General features: G+C 41.6%; 1 protein-coding gene across 1 annotated transcript in view; it reads left to right on the top strand.

Annotated features, from left to right (window-relative positions):
* The window catches only part of IDUA (alpha-L-iduronidase), a 200,776-nt gene that overhangs the window by 128,783 nt on the left and 49,149 nt on the right, over positions 1-22,844 (top strand). The window contains exons 3-4 of the mRNA XM_089669962.1: positions 19,503-19,585; positions 21,132-21,239. Of these exons, the coding sequence (XP_089526088.1) occupies positions 19,503-19,585; positions 21,132-21,239 (191 nt within the window). The remainder of the gene's footprint in view (positions 1-19,502; positions 19,586-21,131; positions 21,240-22,844) is intronic.

The following is a 22,844-nucleotide window of genomic DNA, read 5'->3' as shown; positions in this document are numbered from 1 at the left end:
ATTACACAGTGCTGGCTGGCTGGCTGCTGATTGGCTAATGCGATCACATGTCATGAATGAATGCATTATGGGTCAGCGCGCCTTGTCTGCGCGCCTTCCCAGAGATCCCCGCTCCGTCGCCACACATGTCGCCGCCATTTTTGGGAAAATTCGATTCGTGCATCCGAAGTTGGCTAATTTTCGGATTCGGCGCGAATCGAATATTTCCCAATATTCGAAACGAATTCCACTTCGCCATGTTCGATTCGCTCATCTCTACAATGTTCAGTAAGAGAGACCAAAAAATTGGCTGCAGATAAAGGAGGAGCAGCAGTTTTTAAGGGAGAGGGGGAACGCACTGGATGCATCGGACACTGCTGACAGAAGTCTTCTCAGAAACATTTTGTAATGATTTCTAAGTGTATAAAACTTGGGTACACCATGATACACCAGAGGAAAAAATAAACTAAACACAATAGAAGGATACTGGCTCTCCTAGTGTAAGGTAAAGTTTGGTGATAGTAGATTACTTTGCCATCTGCCTTGCCAACCATCTCCAGAGCATGCCATGCAATACTGCTACGGAAGCTTCCACAAAATTTACATGCCAGTTGTTACAGCTAATTAACAAGCCACATACCTGTTACCTTAGTTTTTCTCTAAATATGTGGGATTGGGCTCCTTAAATATCCCCGATTTTCATCTGACATTGCCTTCTGAGATGAACCTCTGTTCCATAATCCATGGGTATCACTACTGCTGGGGAACCAGGGCACATGCCCTTTATCTTTCACTTGGGGCCACAAGTCCCCAGGCTGTGACCACAACCTTTTTTTTTTAAATACAGATTTTTGCTTCTTCCCTGCCTTTTTTTAAACCACAGATGAGAATGATAATGTAAATGCAGAGCCAAGGAAGCCCTTGGCCTCTCCACAGCTCTGAAGTGTCACATGACACAGCCAAGGAGGACTTTCCTAGCTCTACCAGGTGCCACTGTATCTGAAATCTGATGAGTGCTAGGGGTGACTTTCTAATCCTAATGTGAAAAGTGGGGGAGGGGTATACTTGGGAGAATTTGTATTGGGAAGAAGTGAGAATTTTTGCTTAGGGAGGATTTTTTTGTTTACAAACATTTTTTATTAAGAGAGACTACAAAATCGCACTATACAATGAGGTAGAGTCAACAGCATAAAACAAAATACATAAAGATTAAACAGAAATACAAAGCAAATTCGGAGAAAGAAAATAGTAAAAATAAAATCAAGTACATGAATGAGGTAGTCAATAATATTGACAGAACAATCACACGCTCATTAATGCGTATGATGTAAACAATCCCTGATAGATTATCGCTCAAATAATAGGTGTCGATGCGCTCTCCAACCATCCCATTTACTGTCGAATAAGTGCATGCTATCCAAAAGTGTTTATTGAATACGTTCCATAAGCATAACCACATCAACTCTCCATAAGACAGAAGCCAAAAGGACTACTGGTGATTTCCAGTAAAGGGCGATAGCCCACAGAGTGGCATTGCAGATAGTGTGAATTAGCCTAATTTTGTTAACTGGGATCCCAAGAATCAACACACCCAATAAGCAAATTTGCAAGGATAAATCCACCGGGGAGCCTGCCAGAGCGGAGCCCACTTCCGAAATTCTACACCAGATCAAAGAAAGACTAGGACAAGCCCAAAATACATGTACAAGGGTACTGGCCAATCCACACCCTCGAAAAGAGAGGTGCGATGTCCCTGGAAACATAACATGGAGTCTGGAAGGGGTATAGTACCAGCGAGTTAAAACATTTAGGGCTGTCTCACAGACCTAGATCTGTTCCGTATATTCTCCACCATAGAATCCCAGTCCTCATCGGAAAATGTAACACCACATTCATTTTCCCATTTCTGTCTATACAAAGGAGGCATGGGATAAATGCTAGTTAAAAAGGAGTGATATAAATCCGAGATAAGTCCCCTTCCCCTGGGCGAATCACGGCTCCTACTTTCAAAATAAGTAATCGGAGACGAGGGTGTCAAACCAAAATGGGAATTAAAAAAGTGTCGGATTTGCTGATAGCAAAAATGTTCACGAAGTGGAATATCAAATGATGTACATAGCGTACCATATGATATAAAAGAACCACCAAACTGAAAATCTGATCTAATGAAAGCTTGATCATACCAGCAGTGAAAAGCCTGTGGAACCGAACACCCTGTGATAAAATGCTGGTCACTGAAAAACGTCAAGCCCGGCAGAGCTGGAGAGATAAGACCCAATTTAGCTTTATAGCCGGACCAAAGTATAAAAGAGTGGAATACAATCAAATTGTACATCAACAGTGAATGTGGGGGAGTATTTGACCACAATAAACCCAGGAGATAAAATGGCCGTATAGAGTGGGATTGAAATCTGACCCATGGCATTGGAGAGTTAACAGTGCTTGGGGAGGATTTTGAGTAATTTTGACAACTGTACGTTATGTTCTCTTGACCCCTGCACTCTGTATGTGACCTACTCCTGTCCCCTAATCTTGCCTCTTTTGCTCTGCATGTTACATACATCTGACACTGCTCTGTGTATTAAGTACTCCTGCACTCTGTGTATTACATACTCCTTACCCCTGCACTCTATGCATTGCACAGTCCTGAACCTTTTCACTCTGTGCATTGCATACTCTTAACCCCTGTACTCTGTATTACTACTCCTATTTTCTGTACTCTGTGAAATACATGCTGACTTCTGTATTGTGCATTATATACAGTTAGGTCCATATATATTTGGACACAGGCACAATTTTCATACTTTTGGCTCTGTATGCCACCAGAATAAATTAAAATGAAACAATCTAAATTAATTTGAAGTGCAGACTTTCAGCTTTAATTCAAGGGGTTGAACATAAATATCAAGTAAAAATGTTAGAAACTGCAACCATTTTCATACACAGTCCCTCCATTTTCAGGGGCTCAAATGTAATTGGACAAATGAATATAATCATAAATAAAATGTTAATTTTAAATATTTTGTTGAGAATCCTTTACTGGCAATGACTGCCTGAAGTCTGGAACCCATGGACATTACCAAAGACTGGGATTCCTCCTTTCTGATGCTTTGCCAGGCTCTAACTGCAGCTGTCTTCAGTTGTTCTTTGTTTGTGGGTCTTTCTGCCTTTAGTTTTGCCTTTCATCAAGTGAAATGCATGCTCAATTGGTTTCAGGTCAGGTGATTGACTCAGCCATTGCAGAATATTCTACTTCTTTTCCTTCAAAAGCTCCTGGGTTGCTTTTGCAGTGTGTTTTGGATCATTGTCCATCTGTACTGTGAAGCACCGTCCAATTAACTTTGCTGCATTTGGGTGAATCTGAGCTGACAGTATATCTCTAAACACTGCAGAATTCATCCAGCTGCTTCTGTCTTCTGTCACATCATCCATAAACACCAATGACCTAGTGCCACTGGAAGCCATGCATGCCCATGCCATCACACTGTCTCCGCCATGTTTTACAGATGATGTTGTGTGCTTTGGATCATGAGCTGTTCCAAGCCTTCGCCACACTTTTTTTTCTTCCTGTCATTCTGGTACAGATTAATCTTAGTTTCATCTTTCCAAAGAATGCTTTTCCAGAACTGGTCTGGCTTTTTTAGATTTTTTTTGGCAAAGTCTAATCTAGCTTTTCTATTCTTCAGGCTTATGAATGGTTTGCAGCTTTTGGTGAACCCTCTATATTTGCTCTTGTGAAGTCTTCTCTTCATTGTATACTTTGACAATGATACGCCTACCTCCTGGAGAGTGTGGTTCACTTGTCTGGATGTTGTGAATGAGTTTTTCTTTACCATAGAGAGGATTCTGCGATCATCCACCACTGTTGTCTTCTGTGGACGTCCATGCCTTTTTATGTTGCTGAGCTCAACAGTACCTTCTTCTTTCCTCAGAATGTACTAAACTGTTGATTTAGCCACTCCTAATTTTTGAAGCCTTACAGTGGTCTGTTTCACTTGCATGGACAGCTCCTTTGAACGCATGATGTAAGTTCACAGCCATAGATTCCAAATGCAAATACCACACTTAGAATCAACTCTAGACCTTTTACCTACTTAATTGATGGAGAAATAACAAAGAAGTAGCCCACACTTGGCCATGAAACAGCTTTTACCCTCAAATAAACCTGAGAGTGTGCACTTTAAGCCCATATCCATCACATAACTATAGCTTGAATATGTTTTGGTAAATACCTGAAAAAAACTATATTAGTGCCTGTGTCCAAATATATATGGACCTAACTGTACTTCTGGTTTCTACTCCACACTTCTGACCTTTGCATTCTGTGCGTTACACGCTCCTGACCCCTGCATCATACTGCTTAAAGCCCACCCCCACTGTTAGCACTATTTACCATCATTGCTCTTCTCATAGTGTCCAAGTGTGCCCCAGGACTTTTACAATCCTAAAAACACCCCTGCCATAATACAAAATTTTTTTGCCTGCTTTCATCTTTGAATGTTATTGTTATTGCGGTAATCTCTTTTATCTAATAAGTTTATTTGGAGGAAGCCAAATCCATGCACCACCAAAAAGTATGTCAGTTTTAAAGGAGACTATGTAAACAAAAATGCCAACCATATTTTTCTAATACCATCCTTTTTTAGCAATCTGAGAACATATGGAAGAACACATATATCACAGACAGAACCCTGCCTTAATAAATTGTACTTCAAAATCAAATATAGTATCCATAAGCTCTAATTCTTCCCCACTCTATATAATCTATCCAAAGCTAGAAAAATGTTTTTGACTTGACATACACTTGAAATATGTGCATACCTCCCAACAGTCCTGGATTGTGTGAGACTGTCACACCATTTCACCATAGTCCCTGAGTCCCCTGTACAGAGGATTTGTTCTGCAAAGGCTGTGCTCCTGCTACAGTATGCCCACAGCTCATTCATAAGAAAATCCCTGTAGGGTTTGTGTTTGAATGAGCCACTGTAAGATTTGCATATAAATTACCTGCTGTGGTTTATTCTTATGCAGAGTCAAGGAAGGTTTCCACTTTCCAAAGTCAAGGGCAGCTCCTCCTCGCTCTGCCTGACAACCACTCCTGGGCCCTGCACTCTCAGCATTACCTCTGTACATTACCTCTGTGAGTTACACACTCCAGACCCCTGCACTTTGTGGAAAATGCGCTCCTGAATCCTGCACTGTGTGCCTTGCACTCCTAAGGGCTTCACTATGTACATTACACACTTCTGGCCCCTGAGCTCTGTGTGTTACGCACTTTGGACCCCTGCGTTCTTTGTGTTATGCACTTCTGAGGACTGCACTCCCTTCCTTGCAAACTCCTGGCCCCTGCAATTTCTGCCTTACACACTCCTTGCCCTTTGTGCATTACGCACTCTGGAGCCATGCACTCCTCTGTGTGTTATGCACTCCTGGTCCCTGCATTCTATGTTATTAAAAACTTCTGAGCCCTGCACTCTGTATGCTACATACTTCAGACCCCTGCACTCTGTACGTTACGCACTTCTAAGCCCTGCACTCTCTACTTTAGGTACATGCACTCCAGCAACCTCTGGTTGGCCTATTGCAATATCATTATATTGGTTGTGTATTTCTTAAAATGTATTTATTTATTATGGTTAATACAAAAAAGAACATTTTAAAAATCCAAAACAGTGTGCTTACAGTGAAACACCAACACCCCACCCCACAGTAAAACACTTCCAGCACACAGTTAACCCTTTAATCGCCCCTCAAACCCCTTCCTGTCCAGTGCCATTAGTACAGTGTCAGTGGTTTTTTTTTTAGCGCTGATCACTGTATTGGTGTCACTGGGGATGTCAGTGACACTAAATCAGTTCCCCCCCCCAGTGTTAGAATGCCCTCCGCTGTCCCGCTATAAGTCGCTGATCGCCACCATTACTAGTAAAAAAAAATAAAAAATTCCAGTATCTATACAGCCATTTGTAAACGCTATAACTTTCATGTAAACCAATTAATTTACATGTATTGGGATTTTTTTTTAGCAAAGACATGAATACATTTTGGCCTAAATTTATGATGAAATTAGATTTTTTAAAAAAAATTTTCACTGGACATGTTTAATAGCAAAAAGTCAAAAATATTGTTTTTTTTCTCAAAATTGTCGGTCTTTTTTTTTTTTATGGCATAAAAATTAAGAAACGCACAGGCGATCAAATACCACCAAAAGAAAGCTCTATTAGTGTGAAAAAAAGACATTCATTTGGGTGCAGCGTTGCATGACCACGCAATTATCAGTTAAAGTAACGAAGCGCCATAACGCCAAAAATTGCCTGGTCAGGAAGGGGGGCAAATTCTCAGGAGGGCAAGTGTTTAATTATCATTTGAGGATATATGAATTTTAGTTTGCACATATTCATATATTTATTTAGCACAGCGCACTTTTCTAATGTGTTTAAACCCATTGGTTTACCATGAACTGTTGGACAGGGTAATTCGGTTTGTAGTAGGCTGGCTGGTAAGTGAGCTGGGAATTTTTGTTTGCTTTTTTTTTTTACTACTGTGATTTCCACTAGCTTCCAGGGTGCTGCACAGTGAACACAGGGCGCCATTCAGGGAGCACTTCACATTTTCTCAATGAATGCAAAGCGTTCTCTGATTGGACAAGGTGTAGAGGCGGTGGTTTCAACATCTCCTCACTTTGTAATGCAATGCATTCCTTGAATGTCGCCTGTGTCAAGCAGGCAACTTCCTGCGTTCAGAATGTACACTTTTCACTTTTACGCTAAAAGAGACTTTTGTAAATGGACTTCAGTTCAGATATAAAGCCAAAAAGTCACTACATCGGTCTTCTCTTAGACGCACAAGATATACTGCAGGTATACAGTAATCACATGACCAAGGATACTGTATCTGGCGATAAACATAGAGAACAGAAAGAAGTGCAGCAAACACTTTATTAAATGAAGTAAATAAATGCACTCGCACATAACAAGTCTCGCACTGTATTCAGGGCCCTTGAAGCAGTATGGCTGTTCTGAGTGTGTATGGATGTGCTGTACTATACAGGGCCTGTGTAGCTATGGTGACTCCAGAGGGTTGATAGACCAGGGAAGGTGAATCAGTCCTGCGTCTGCAGCGTTCCACGAGATCCCTCACAGGCAGGGGCGGACTGACCATTTGGAAACTCAGACACTGCCCGAGGGCCCGGGGTCAGTAGGGGGCCCCATGAGATGCCCCTGGTACCTTTTTCATAGGCTTTTTTGAGTTTGGGCAAGGACACAGGGGCCCCATGATCCCCTATTGCCTGGGGGCCCCATGAGTTGTCAGTCCGCCCCTGCTCACAGGTGACAGCCAATGCAATCAGCCGATATTCAGTATATACTTTCTACAAGGAAAATTGTTAGGTTGTCAAAGCAACACATTTCAGGGGGGGGGCATGTCCTCCTTTTCTCAAGCCTGGAGACATCCTGTGTTGACAGTGCAGCAGGGTAGCTATACCTAAACATCAGCTTTAATTTCCTGCTTTGCATGTGTTCTAGTACCCCCATACATCTCTGTGCTGTCAATCATATTAATTTAAAGTGGTAATAAAACAAAAATGTAATATATTGCAGCTTGCAATCATTAGATGTGGTGGCTGCATTTGTTTTCTCTTTTTCCTTCTGATTGAATCTGGTCAGTAACACACCTCCTGTATTAGAGTGCCTCCACTCTGAATGTAGACGCACAGGGGGCACCTTTAGACATGTCAAAAAAAAAAAGGAGAAAAGAAAGTTCCAGGTCAACTTGCCAGCCAGCTTGCCAACAACCAAATTAACCTGTCTAACATTATGCATTAAAAACGGGTTTAGTTAGCACACATTTGCAAATACATAAGCCACAGAGCCACGTCACGGCACCCCGATTTTCTGTGGTCCTAATTCTACAAATTTTGAGAGCCCCCATAGTAGAGGCACATGTATTTAATGGATAGATCAAGGGCAGGTGAACCTGTACCTTTAAGGAGGGGTGGGCTCCCTCAAGTTCACCTGCCCTTGGTCTGTCCATTAAATACATGTGCCTCTACTATAGGGGCTCTCAAAATTTGTAGAGTTAGGACCACAGAAAGTCGGGGTGCCGTGATGTGGCTCTGTGGCTTACGTATGTATTTGAAAATGTGTGCTAACTAAGCCCCTGTTTTAACGCATTCTGTTAGACAGGTTAATTCGGTTGTTTGCAAGCTGGCTGGCAAGTTGAGCTGGAACTTTCTTTTCTCTTTTTTTTTTTCTTGACATGCGTTGCCCGTTCATGTGTCCTTGCTGCAAAAGCCAGTTATAGACTGGGGCAGTGGCCATTTTTTGGCACCTTTTAGACAGCAGCATTGTCAGTCTGGGGGGAGGGGAGTGATAGATGTTCTAGCAGATTTAAATACACAAACAAATTGAAGTCTAACTCCAGCAAATACTTTATAAGCAGTTACATCAACATTTTTTTTTCTTTTGAGATAAAGGTTGTGCATAAATAAAAGCGAATAGTTGAAACCACCCCTGTCAGTGTAAAATGGTTTGTCTCATCCCTGTAACAGCAACATCTGCAGAAGAGTTTGTTGTTTTGAAAAACAACAGACTTACTAAACCCACAACAGTAAAATCAGTGTGTATATGCAATAAAGCAAGGCTTGTTATGTGCACTGGGGAACCTAAAGAGTTAATCCTCCACATTGTGTAAAAATTATGTTTCATCCTTTCTTCGCTAATCCTCCCCTTTTTCTACTGTCCCCAATCCATCTGCTGATAGAACATAGCTTTGGGGCAAGTTGCACATGCTCAGTTTGGTGTGTATTGCTAGAGAGGTTTTTTTTTTTTTTTTTGGGAGAGTGAATGTGATCAGCACATGGCCAATCAGCGCTGTCCAGACAGCGGGTAAGGGGTCCTGCAGCCTCATAGGACTGCTCTGCTGGTTCAGTGTATTTAAATCTGCTAGAACATCTCACTCCCCTCCCCCAAAAAGTCACAAGACTGCTCTAACTGCTGATGAGAAAAGGTATTTAGCAGTTTATATTTACTAAAATAATTGCGCTTCCATGTTGTGTGTACTGTGGGAGACCAGATAGAGTGAATGCAGGGTCCTGGGATTAGTATTAGTTTAATGGTTGGATCACCAGGTGAAAATATAAGAAAACATCTAAAAAGAAAACATATGGAGCCATCATATCTAAGAACCGGGAAGCTGCAAGATAATGAACATTTGCTTCAGGATTTAATACTGCTTTAAATGTTTAGTTTTTAAATGGTTTTAGGAGGGATTGTGGGCAAAAACCTTTACCACATTTTCATCACCTGGAAACCTCAAATTGCCCAAATTGTTTATAGGCTACATCTCAGAATATAGTACTATATCATTTTAAACATAGATAAAGAAGGTGTGCTATATCACTTACCAATGATTTTATGCTTGGGCAGTCAAGGCTGCGTCTATTATACAGTCATGTGGCAACCCGTTACCAGCACGTCTGCAGCCCTATATGGACCCCGACCCATAGTTTATAAAAAACGAAAGGATCAGCAAATAACTAATCATAACACATGCATCATTGCTTTTAAATGATAGGTCAAGGAGACATACTAAATGCATATTCACTATGACTAGGATTACTGGCTATGCCATAACAACTTTGCATGTTACACATTTACTTTGCATTCTTCTCTTGAAAGAAGGGAGATGTAATACACTGAACACTAGGAGGTGCCATAGCAAATTACTTCATAGTATAATGTTATACTCTTATTAGTATGGCTGGAGCCTTTCAAAAACAGTTTTGCTGCTTTCAGCACGTTGCCTATGTGCTCTCACAAAACATGATAGTATATTAGTATATTAACTCAACATATAATTATTGCGCGTTCCAAACCAGGTAGGTTACTATTTTATTCAGTTAATTACAATTTATATAGTTTAAGAGGGTGAACTGTACCAGTAGGCAGGTAAAAATAGTTGTCTATGCAAGTAAGCAGGTGGGTCCCAAAATAACCACCAAGCTAATCAATTGATTAGTTTGGAGGTTATGCTGGGATCCACCTGGTTACTTTCATAGTAAACTGTTTTTATCTGCCTACTGGTACTGTTCTTCCTCTTAAACTGTATAAATTGTAATTAACTGAATAATGGGTGCTGTCTACCCTCTGTATTTTTTCCCATTGTGGATATGCATGGCTTGATATTGGTCCAGAGCAAATAAAGTAGGGACTGGCCAGAGAAAAATCACTTGGACACAGCTGGACAGCTTGAACATGTATTGCAAAATATGGTAACTAAGAATCCTCATTTTATAAACAACAGTTTACTATAGGAAAGGGATACCAAGTGGCAACACCTCCTCGGTTTCTTATGTGTTGTATATATGAAGCTTTTTGGACCTAAGCATTAAATTCTCTATTTTTACTGCATGGTGCAGGTTGGTAACCATAAAGGGCAGGAATGCCTGAAGTTGCTAGATTACTGGATCTATATATATATAGAAAAGTACTCACAGCGCTTAACTTTTGCTATATTTTGTTATGTTACAGCCTTATGCCAAAATGGATTAAATAAATTTTTTCCCTCACCATTCTATATACAATACCCCATAATGACTATGTGAAAGAAGTTTGTTTTGAGATCTTTGCAATTTATTAAAAATACATTTTGGAATAAGGCTGTACCATAACAAAATGTGGCAAAAGTTAAGGTCTGTGAATACTTTCTGGATGCACTGTATATGTGTGTGTGTGTATGTGTGTATATGTGTGTGTGTGTGTATATATATATATATATATATATACACCATATTTTTCGCTCCATAAGACGCATCTGACCATAAGATGCACCTAGGTTTTAGAGGCGAAAAACAAGAAAAAAAAATATTCTGAACCAATGGACTGCAGACATAGTACAGGGGATGACCAGAGACTGCGGACACAGTACAGGGGATGACCAGAGACTGCGGACACAGTACAGGGGATGACCAGAGACTGCGGACACAGTACAGGAGATGACCAGAGACTGCGGACACAGTACAGGGAATGACCAGAGACTGCGGACACAGTACAGGGAATGACCAGAGACTGCGGACACAGTACAGGGAATGACCAGAGACTGCGGACACAGTACAGGAGATGACCAGAGACTGCGGACACAGTACAGGGGATGACCAGAGACTGCGGACACAGTGCAGGGAATGACCAGAGACTGCGGACACAGTGCAGGGAATGACCAGAGACTGCGGACACAGTGCAGGGAATGACCAGAGACTGCGGACACAGTGCAGGGAATGACCAGAGACTGCGGACACAGTGCAGGGAATGACCAGAGACTGCGGACACAGTGCAGGGGATGACCAGAGACTGCCGACACAGTGCAGGGGATGACCAGAGACTGCCGACACAGTACAGTAGATGACCAGAGACTGCCGACACAGTACAGGAGATGACCAGAGACTGCGGACACAGTACAGGGGATGACCAGAGACTGCCGACACAGTACAGGAGATGACCAGAGACTGCGGACACAGTACAAGGGATGACCAGAGACTGCCGACACAGTACAGGAGATGACCAGAGACTGCCGACACAGTACAGGAGATGACCAGAGACTGCCGACACAGTACAGGAGATGACCAGAGACTGCGGACACAGTACAGGAGATGACCAGAGACTGCGGACATAGTACAGGGAATGACCAGAGACTGCAGACAGTGCAGGGAATGACCAGAGACTGCAGACAGTGCAGGGAATGACCAGAGACTGCAGACAGTGCAGGGGATGACCAGAGACTGCAGACAGTGCAGGGGATGACCAGAGACTGCAGACAGTGCAGGGGATGACCAGAGACTGCTGACCTTTGGGGAGGGAGGGGGAACGGATACCTGAATTTGACAGGTACCCGCTCCCACTTCCGCGGAGTTGTCCTTCCCTCTTCTTCCCGGGCCGGCTTCTGTGACAGCCGGGTGACCACTGCGCATGCGTGAGAAGCGCTGTGCTTTGTGAATGGCCCGGCGCCTTCTGGGACCTGTCATGTGTCCCAGAAGACACCGGATCATTCTCAAAGCGCAGCACATGCGCAGTGGGTACCCGGCTGTGACAGAAGCCAGCGCGGGAAGACTGTGCAGCGCTGGAGCGAGGAACAGGTAAGGTCCTGCAGGAGAGAACAGCTGAGCGGCCGGCCCGGTATTCTGACATGGTGGCGGCAGAAATATCGGACCGGCCGCTTTATATTCGCTCCATAAGACGCACTGACATTTCCCCCCCTTTTTTTGGGGGAAAAAAGTGCATCTTATGGAGCGAAAAATACGGTGTGTGTGTGTGTATATATATATATATATATATATATATATATATTGTGTGTGTATAAATATATATATATATATATATATATTGTGTGTGTATAAATATATATATATTATACACAACCCTCAATTCCAAAAAAGTGTAAACCCTCACCTTGTAAAACAACCCATTCAATTTAAAATAGAAATGAAAGGCAAAACATTTGTGTATACATATCAAAAAACATTATACATTCCTGTCTCCTCCCTTTTTTTTATAAGTGATCACATATTTTCTGCATAAGAGCTAGGGGATGAGAAACAGCTGCACACTGATCTTCCCAGTGATAGGCCATGCAGGGAAGGGGTGGGGGGAAGCATGTCAGCAGAAGTCTGATCATTGGAGGAGAGAACACTGACTTCCAGCATAGCTAGAGAACTAACCACAGCATGCTCTCCTGCTTAGTGTGGTCAGTTTTTAATAGGAAAGCAGAGGGACTGTCGGGAACACCAGGGATTTCACACAAAGGAAGCAATACAAAGAGAACACAATACTTTTTCATACAAATACAGCAATATGAAATGTTGGGTTTACATATTCTTTAAAATGAGAAAATGTACCAACTGTATTTCCACTTTCTCCAGCAGCTCATCCCCCACAGCTATCACATTTTTGATTACTTTTAGATCGTAAGCTCTTACGAGCAGAGCCCTCTGATTCCTCCTGTATTGAATTGTACTGTAACTGCACAGAGCTTTACAACATAAGGGCAGACAGTACAAACTGTTGGTCCTATAAAAATCCTGTATTATTATAATAACAATAATCATTTTAGGAAAAAAGTAAAGTAAGTTTGAAATTGATGACAAGCAACATTTCTCAAAAAAGTTGTGACAGAGCAACAAAAAACTGGCACTAACAAGGAAGAGCTGGAAATTTTTTTTCAACTAATTAGGTTAATTGACAACAGTTCAGTAACATGATTGGTGAATCTCTGCCCATCTTTACTTCTGAAACACTGTGACATTCTGATGCTCTTGTAATATCCAATCTGTGGAAAGCTGCATCTAAAGATTGTCGAACAATTTCAAAATATTGTTCCTCAAAGCAAAATTGCAAAGACTTTAAATATATCATGAAAAGATTACAAGAATCTGGAGAAATCTGTACGCAAGGGATAATGCTGAAAAGCAATTTTGGATGCCTGTGATCTTTGGGCCCTCAAGTGGCACTGCATTAAAAATAGGCATGATTCTGTGGCGGACATCACTGCATAGGCTGAAGAATACCAAAAATGGCAAAGCTCATTCGTTTAGAAAGAAAAAGGCATATCTAAAAATGATCTGGAATTGCCACCGTCTTTTCTGGGCCAAAGCTCCTTTAAAATGGTTTGTTGCAAAGTGGAAAACTATTTTGTTGTCCGACGAATTGAAGATTGACATTCTTTTTGGCAACTATGGGCGCCATGTCCTCCAAACTAAAGAGGAGAGGGACCTTACAGCTTGTTATCAGTACTCAGTTAAAAAAAACTTACATCTCTGTTGGTATGAGGGGTGCATTAGTACATATGCAATGGGTAGCTTGCACTTCTGTAAAGGCACCATCAATGCTGAAAGATATAGCAAGGTTTTACAGCAGCATATGCTCCCATCCACCTACACTATATTGCCAAAAGTATTGGGACACCCCTCCAAACCATTGGATTCAGGTGTTCCAAACACCCCCATGGCCACAGATGTATAAAATCAAGCATCCAGGCATGCAGACTGCTTCTAAAAACATTTGAAAGAATGGTTGCTCTCAAGAGCTCAGTGAATTCAAGCGTGGTACTATGATGGGTTGCCTCCTGTGCAATAAGTCCATCCGTGAAGTTTCCTTGCTACTAAATATTCCACGGTCAACTGTTAGTGGTATTATAACAAAGTGGAAGCAACTGGGAACAACAGCAAGCAAGAACTGTACTTGCCTGACTACATTGTGCCACGTGTAAAGTTTGGTGGAGGGGGGATTATGGTCTGGGTTGTTTTTCAGGGTTGGGCTTGTCCCCTTAGTTCCAGTGAAGGGAACTCTTAAGGCGTCCCAACTGGGAACAGTTTGGGGATGGCTCCTTCCTGTTCCAACATGACTGCGCACCAGTGCCCAAAGCAAGGTCCATAAAGACATGGATGAGCGAGTCTGTGATGGAGGAACTTGATTGGCCTGCACAGAGTCCTGACCTCAACCCAATAGAGCACCTTTGGGATGGTTTAGAGCAGAGACTGAGAGCAAGGCCTTCTTGTCCGACATCGGTGCCTGACCTCACAAATGCTCTTCTGGAACAATAGTCAAACATTTCCATAGACACACTCCTAGACCTTGTGGACAGCCTTCCCAGAAGAGTTGAAGCTGTTATCGCTGCAAAGGGTGGATCAACTCAATATTGAACCCTAAGACTAAGACTGGGATGCCATTAAAGTTCATGTGCGTGTAAAGGCAGGTGTCCCAATACACCCAATATAGTATATATAATTTACATGCAATCGTGATGATTATATTTCACAACCTTTAGTCTTCATTTTATCTCAGCCATGCAAGCATCAATAGACATCCACATCAAACCCAATCGAGGTTTGGTAAATTCTGTCCAGTGATTAAAATGCTGCCTATAGGATACTCAGTATCTAAAGGAAGAGAGAAAATTACTTTGGCATTGTACAATTTATCTCTTTTCGTCTTTGCTTACTTTCTCTCTTCTTCTTGAGTGTCAGAAGACAGATACTGTATTGGTAATATGAAGTCTGAGAGTTACTGTGCTCTCAAATGCCTTACATTCTCCCATCTACTGAAACTGTTAAACATTGTCCAATAACAGACTCTAGTTCAAGTGGACCTTACAAGTAGTTTGAAAATGCAGGCCGTGAAGTGGAACCTGTGGTGTCCCATGGCATTTACGGTGCTTAGGAAAGAACTTAAACTCTCTATCAAAAATTGCAATCAGGAACGTTTTTTTATTGCAGACATGACAAGCTATTGCTAGATATTACTAACTCTGGAGCATCCAGAATCTGGAGCAGTTGCGCATGGCAATCAATTAGATTCTAGCTTTTATTTTCAAAGCTTAAAGTGGAACTAAATCCTCCTATACTTTACAGAGAAGAAACTTCCATCTTAGCCTCTCTGGTGGCAAGGAAAGAAAATTTAATCATCTATGGCTTGCCTAAGGATTGAAAATAGTTGACTGAGAGAGTTTAGTTCTACTTTAACTTGAGCTTTAAAACCGTAAGGAAAACACTTTTTCATAATTTTTTTCTTTTACAAAAACAGTGGTTATTAAATCCCACCAGAAGAAAGCTCTGCCTGTCTAATAAAGATGTAAAATTCCTTGGGCACAGTGTTGCATAATCAAGTAATTATCAAAGTATCGCAAAACTGAAAAATGGCCTGGTAATGTGGATGAAAAATGCTGGTATTGAGGTGGCTAAGAGCAATTAAGACAATTACAGGTTCTGTTTTATATAAAGAATATATATTCTATGTGTGGATGGGCAGTAGACTGAAGACTTAAGGTGAACTTTGATGCCTGAATTGTCAATCTCAGACAAGGTATACAGTGTTAAATAAAATGGCAGACAGAAGTCTTTTGCAAGGAAGACTGCACAATTTTAATGTTTATGAACTTAAAATTATTGTAGAAGCACAGTTGTGAGTAGTTCTCGTTATTGTTTTGCTTCTGGAAGAAGCTCAATATCCTTATTATGCTGTAAAGTTCTTGCTATCAAAATCTTGCTTTGGGTAAACTGAAATAGAATCACAAAGGTCTTCAGGGTCACATTTATTTTTACCTCAAGTTTATATGTAGATCAAAAATATTTAACAATGATTCTTTAAGTTCTTTGTCCTTAAAGTTCACCTTTCCACAAAAAAATAACAAATGCACATTTTTTTCGTTGTAGGTAAAAAATGTGCATTTATTATTTTGTGGGTTAGGAGCCTATAAAGCATTGCACCAGTGATCAGCAGATCACTGGTGCAATGCAGGTCTCCTATATCTGCTTGCTCGTACATCCTGACACTGATCCTGATACTTGCTGACAGGAAGACTCAATGAACTACCATAGCGCTCACAGCGCCGTGGTAGCTCATTGAGGACTACAAGCCAACAGCCACTATGGCTGTTGGGACTTGTAGTCCATTCATTCACAGCACACTGTGAATGAATGACACAGCTGTGTGGGCGGAGCCCCTCATGGCTCCACTGTTTGCAAAAACTGACAGCCAGTACAGGGAACTTTTCATCATACTTCTGTCACAGGGAGGGGGGCAGCAGGCTGCGGCTGCGGGATCGGGATCATATTACATGTTCCCCCCACTTTTAGGGTGGAACTTGTAACATGTTCCCCAAGGTGAACTTATCCTTTAAATAGTTCAATCACAGCAACAACATTTTTTCCACAGTAAGAAATTATGTCAGATGCAGATGTGTAAATAGTGATGCAAGGAATTATTGGCATTTTGGAGAGCATGGCTGCATACACCCATTCACTTGTATGGCAGGCTGCGTGCAGCAAGTGAGGTCACCAGCCTGCCTTTCCACCCTGTCCAATGAGAAAGTGGTTTGCATTCATTCAGAAAAAGCAAAGCATTCTCTAAGTGGCATTCGTGCCAAACGGCTGACCTCCTGTATTCACAATGCAACAGGTCAGCTGATCAGTGCAGGACCTGGAAGCAAATGGAGATCACTGAAGTAGCGCTGTCAACTTCAGTGATTTTTAGCTTCCAGGGGCATTGGCCTTGTATGGTATATACAGTACATAGTTATATTGGTCCATGCTGGACCCATGTGACTATGTAAAAAAAATATACCATACCTGAAATTCTTTATTGGTTTACTGCAGCGCCTTCCTTTCCCAAACAGCAAACAGGAAGTGTGTTCTGGACCAAAATGCACTTGTAGCAAGGGGCAGGGTGGCGGTTGTTTGTCCTCCATTCTTTTCCAATTAATTTGTTGGGCGCCAAGTCTTGAAAAAACATGAGAGGCTGATCCCCAGGGTGGGTTCTTCTGGGCCACACTATGCAACTTGTACAGGGTCTCTCTTCTTCACATGGAGTATCTTTGCTTTAGTGCCATTTTCAACAATGCCCTGGGACAAGGCTGAAGTTGCCATCAGGGAATGCTCGACCCGAAAGTGGGCCTCTACTCGTACAAATGAATATACATCATGCATATTTACACATCTGTTCCCCAGTTACTCTCGGAACTCCGTGTAATTGTGCATCATCCCACTGTGGTTTGCTATTAGGCAGGCAGTGCCGGACACTGGCCACAGCTGCCTGTCCAACGTTTACCCACTATCAGTCCCAGTAGAGGCATAGAACCCAGCCATGCACATAGTGCAAGTTCCAAACGTGCACTTGACTTTAACTCCCAAGCTTCCATACAGGATGGAGACCTCTGCAGTGCAATTCTGTCCCACTTGCTATGGGAAAATGGACCACGGTGTAGGGAGAAACATCATCTCCCTCGCTGCTAAAGGCATTTCCACCTATAACAGGTACACTGTATGGACAGACTGCTTGTTGACCACTTTCACAGCTCGTGGCAATCACATGTGTAACTTGCATTGAGGTGACTCTTTAGTATTTTAACTCTTCATACCCAAGTGACCCAAGCTGTAGACTAAGTATAAAATTGTACTCTTTACATGCGTTACACCCCTTTGGGCAACTTCAGGCCAGGCAAAAGGCAAAGCTTCAATGTTTTACTGATTAAAGTGCAGCAATACAAAGCCTAGCAGAACTTCAACAGAACAGTCCATTTTTCGAAGTCCCTAGTCCGTAATCCTAACCAGGCTATTTTCTGTCCCAGCATACCTGCAGAGGTAAGTCCTTGCAGTTGCGACATCCAGCAGGGGCAAGTCCCACAAATTGGTCTCTTTGGGATGAACCCCATGTCGTTATAAGATGTACAAGATAGTTGTGTCATTCCTGCACCTTTTCCAGGTGTCACTATCTTTGAGGTTGGGAGACGGCCAAGATCGGGAAAGTGAACTGGCCTTCTCTCATAGTGGATCATCCAAACTCTCGGCCAAGAGAACAGGCCACCGGCCACCCGCTCTCTTAGATCCCGGCCCACTGTCCCAGTTTATACTCAGGTATATACAGGTGCAGTGGGATGGACCTAAGAATCCCCCCAAAGGACAATGAGAACATTAATCCCTAACCTGCCGCCCGTGACAGCACCTACCTAGCTAATTCTAACCTGCTTACACATTGTTTAAAGCTGATCTTCACTCTTATATCAGATCTTGGAAAACCCTTAATCCTGACCTTTCCCCCTTCCTTTAGCACATTTGGTATTTTTTTGGGGGGAGGGTAACACTACTTGCTCCCACTTACTCATTTTTTGCCTAGGCGAGGATGATGTCTCCTTGGCTCAGCTCCCCAGCCTACTAGGATTAAAGTCACACATCTTGGAAAACCCTTAATCCTGACCTTTCCCCCTTCCTTTAGCACATTTGGTATTTTTTGGGGGGGAGGGTAACAATACTTGCTCCCACTTACTCATTTTTTGCCTAGGCGAGGATGATGTCTCCTTGGCCCAGCTCCCCAGCCTACTAGGATTAAAGTCACACATCTCAGAAGGTTACAGAACCAGCCTCCCTGCATTCCGCCTGGGCACAATAGGTGGCTGGCTGTAAATGATAAAGTCACAGTCAACTTTCTCTCAGTGATCGAAGTCACAGTGATCTAAAAGAAGTCTAGGCAAAGGTAGAGTAACCCACATGAAAATTATGGGTACTTCTCTACACCTGCACTGTGAGGAAACCGTAGCGTATCAGTGTGAAAGCAGCTTTAGGCCTCATGCACACTAGGCCTTTAGCTCCTATACATGAGATCCTAGTGTTTTTATGCAGGTGGAACCCTGTGACCCTCAGCCTCACAGTTTTTGATTGACATGGTGTCCTGTTTGTGCTGAAGCTGCTAAGTCAGGAGGTAGGCTGCTCATTCAACACAACAGACAGCCCATCTTCCAAAAGCATCCTATAATAGTAGCTGGGAGTTTTATCATACAGCAGACCTTATCAATGCAACTCCAGGGAGTTGCAGGCCTTGATTTGTAGAAACAAAAGTTCTAAGCAGGACAGGTACCCCTTCCTATTGGAAGCAAGTCAAAAACAAAGGTACTTTCTGAAAATGCGCTTAACATGTAAAACAATTTATAGATATCTCTTTTTACTCTGTGCATATGTCATTGTGTTTATTTTTGTTGCATTCCTTTAGTGTGGCCAATGGAATTCCTCAATATAATTTCTCAAAGCTGGATGAACTCATGGATCTTCTGATGGAGAATGACTTGGTGCCAGGTGAGAAAAACATACTCCCACATAATTCTATAATTTTTTTTTTAATCCAAACAACTTTTATTGTCAAGATAATAGAGAAAATGGAACAGTACTTACAGAATCTACAATGACATTACTGCAACAGCAGGATTACACATAAATAGAACATAATTCTATTTTAAAGTGTGGTCAACTGGAGAACACATAGGGACTTGTTTAATAAGGCAGTATAATGATGATATCCAGATTTCAGAAAAACAACAAAAGTAGAATTCAACTGTCATCATTTTATTAGAACAATAAATGGTAATTGGTTTCTAAGGTATACTGCACTTACTGTAGCTCCTTGGCTGCATAATCAGACCAAATATAGATATAGCACCCTCCTAGATAAGTAGCTAGAAAGGTCAGGTACATTTAGTTTTTTTGGCTCCTTTGTAGTCAGTGCAGCAGTGTGCAATTATTTTGGGCTGTTCTAGGCTTTACTCTCTGCAGGTTCAACTACTTCCTCCTGCCTTCTAGTGGATTCTAGAATGTAGAGGGCTGGAGGAAGCAGATCCACAGCCTGAATATTTGTGGTCTCAGCCAATTCTTGGGGAAGGATGCCTAGTAAGTGGCTAGAGAGTGTATAAATAGCGGGAACTGCCAGGGTTCTTGCCCAGGAGGAGAAGTTCCCAGCCTGAAGGTCTGTTGCCCTTCTGGGCAGTGCAGTAGAAGTTCTTACAGGAGCTTATTAGGGTCCCAGCTAAGCTATAGCTGGGGGGCCTATTTTTCTGAAAATAGCTGGAGCTGATCAAGGGGTTTCACTGAGGATCTGGTCTAGAGAGTTCACAGGAGAAATGTCTGTCTGATATTGGAAGGAGGCATCCAATCACAGTATCCAGGGAGTACAGACCTTTAGGATGCTAGTGACTGTTTGCTACTACTATCGCTTTGTGCATCAGTGCCCAGTGTCCGTGCTTGCTTGGACTGGGAAATTCCATATGGTGTCTTGGTGTTGTTCATTCCCTTAGCTGTTACTAGAGGGACTGTACTAAGAGGTCTGACAAAGTGAAGAGTGTCCTCTAATTATTGCATGGTGTTACTGGATTATCTCATGGTTCCCAGTTCAATTTGCAATAAAGCATCAATAGACACCCCTAGACTGTTCATTGAGCTTGAAGAGTGTTTGTAGAGGTGTGCCTGGCTGCCATTACACTAGCTTGGGTGGAAAACATGGGTCAAAATCAGTGGGCCCTTTCTGGAGAGAGCGCTACATATAGTATGCGTAGATCTCTGTAGGATTGCCCAAATAAACCTAGGCTCTTGAAACATGAATGCCTTTTTACCTTTGAAGCTTTTTTTGCTTTGTAATGATGAGGACAAGGTTTCTTTGTCTAATGTGAATATGTGTATGTAGATTAGGATGTTATCTTGCACTGCTCCATGTTATAAAAAAACTTTAGATAATATATGTTATCAGCTTTCATTTCTTAATCTTTAACATTATTAGATAGATATTTTTTTCTGAAATCAAGTTTCAAATGTGAAAAGATTTACAATGAATGTCTTGCTTGCCATTTTAAAGGCTTCGAGCTTATGGGAAGTCCATCTGGATTTTTTACTGATTTTGAAGATAAAATGCAAGTGAAAGAATGGCAACAACTAATCTATTTAACAGCAAAAAGGTACATAGGTAAGTTTATTGTTGTTAAGCTAAATATGTCTAACTAATCCGGATATAACAACTTGTCCAAAACTGCATAAATATTTAATACAAACTATTAAGAATGTCTAAACAAAAAAATAACGGTATAGATGTGGTGCTTCATAAATGTATCTGCAAAGTCAAATGGAAATATTTTAAAGATTGTAAATTTTTATGTACATGTTTTGCAACTGAAAAAAAAATGAAACCTGTATTAATCAAATACCGTTTTTATGCATGTCCAAACATATATGGGTGTGAGAACAGTGAAGTAGGCATAGCTGGTAAAGGTGTTGCAGCTGTAACCAAACTTACACATCTACATTCCCTAAGTGGTGTTAGAACTTTGCTGAATCATATTCTGGCTCCTATAGTTTGTCAGAAAGTAGATAGCCTGTTTACCTATCCATTCATATAAAAATTTGGATGCTTTCTAGCCCCAGTACTGGTGAACATTGGAGAGTGGATGCATATTTATAACTTTGAGCAATATGATATTATTGTGCTTATACAGTACAACTGGTTGGTAGAGCGTAGAAGCTGAACTTAGGTTGGTTGCCCATTGTTCCTGCACATGGCCAATATTTGCCAAGACTTTTTAACAATAAAATCTAACTAAAGTGGTTTTAAAGGGCAAAAGGTTTTGGCATTATCTGCATTAAGGAAAAAAATCTTCCAATGTCTGTGCCACCTGTCCTCCCCCTAAACACTTACTTGACACCACTCTCTATCCAGCACTTTCACCGCCAGCAGCCCTGCTCTGTTGTCTTCCTGCATTCATTGGCTTTACTAAGAGCAGTGGGAGCCATTAGCTTCTTATGCTGTCAGTCAAATAGTCAATAGAGTGTCTATGAATGCAAACAGCCTGGCTTGGGATTGCTCCCACATGAGTGCCCCTATAGCAGGCGGCTTGCTATGGGGACACTCACAGGACCAGAGAATGTCGGAGGACCAAAGAGGAGGAGGTTTGGGGCCGCTCTTTGGAATACCATTGCATGTTTATTATTTTAATAATAATAATTAAAAAAAACAAATAACCGTGGAAAAATGGAAGTTTTTCAATCACTTTTAATGTAAGCAGTAATAAGAAGCTGCTACATCTTAGACAGTTTTTTTCCTATATATTTTTTATTTTTTTGGTGGCTTAATCAGCAGGGTGGATGTTTTCAATGTCCATATTTGCCTCTCTTTGGCTAAATGTCAGTGACACCTGCTTACCCTGTGTACCATCTTTATTATGCCAGTCAAAATAAGACATCCGCTTGGTAGTTTTACTAGAATCTTAAATAAACACACGTATTGTTCTACAAACAGTTGCTTTCTCTGTGTCCTGATTACTGAAACTCAACAAAATATACTACGTGCTGGCATTGATAGTGGATGTGTATATACTGATAATAATATTGTATCTGTTGCGCAGTATTGTCTCTGTTTAGTGTGCAGTATGTTTATGGTAGCTAAATGTGTTAATAAAGGAAACAAGCCTGGATCATTTATTCCATCCAAATACAAGTCATATGTATAAACACTGAATCACAAATGTTGCTATTTTCAGAACATTTTAGTTCCTTCTGTCCCCAATAGTCTCCTCAT

Source organism: Staurois parvus, unplaced genomic scaffold, assembly GCF_062004578.1.
Source record: "Staurois parvus isolate SC_StPar_1 unplaced genomic scaffold, SC_StPar_1.0 ptg000086l, whole genome shotgun sequence".
NCBI classification, from domain to species: domain Eukaryota; kingdom Metazoa; phylum Chordata; class Amphibia; order Anura; family Ranidae; genus Staurois; species Staurois parvus.
The sequence above is the reverse complement of the archived record's forward strand: the minus strand, read 5'-3'. Positions and strand labels throughout refer to the sequence as shown.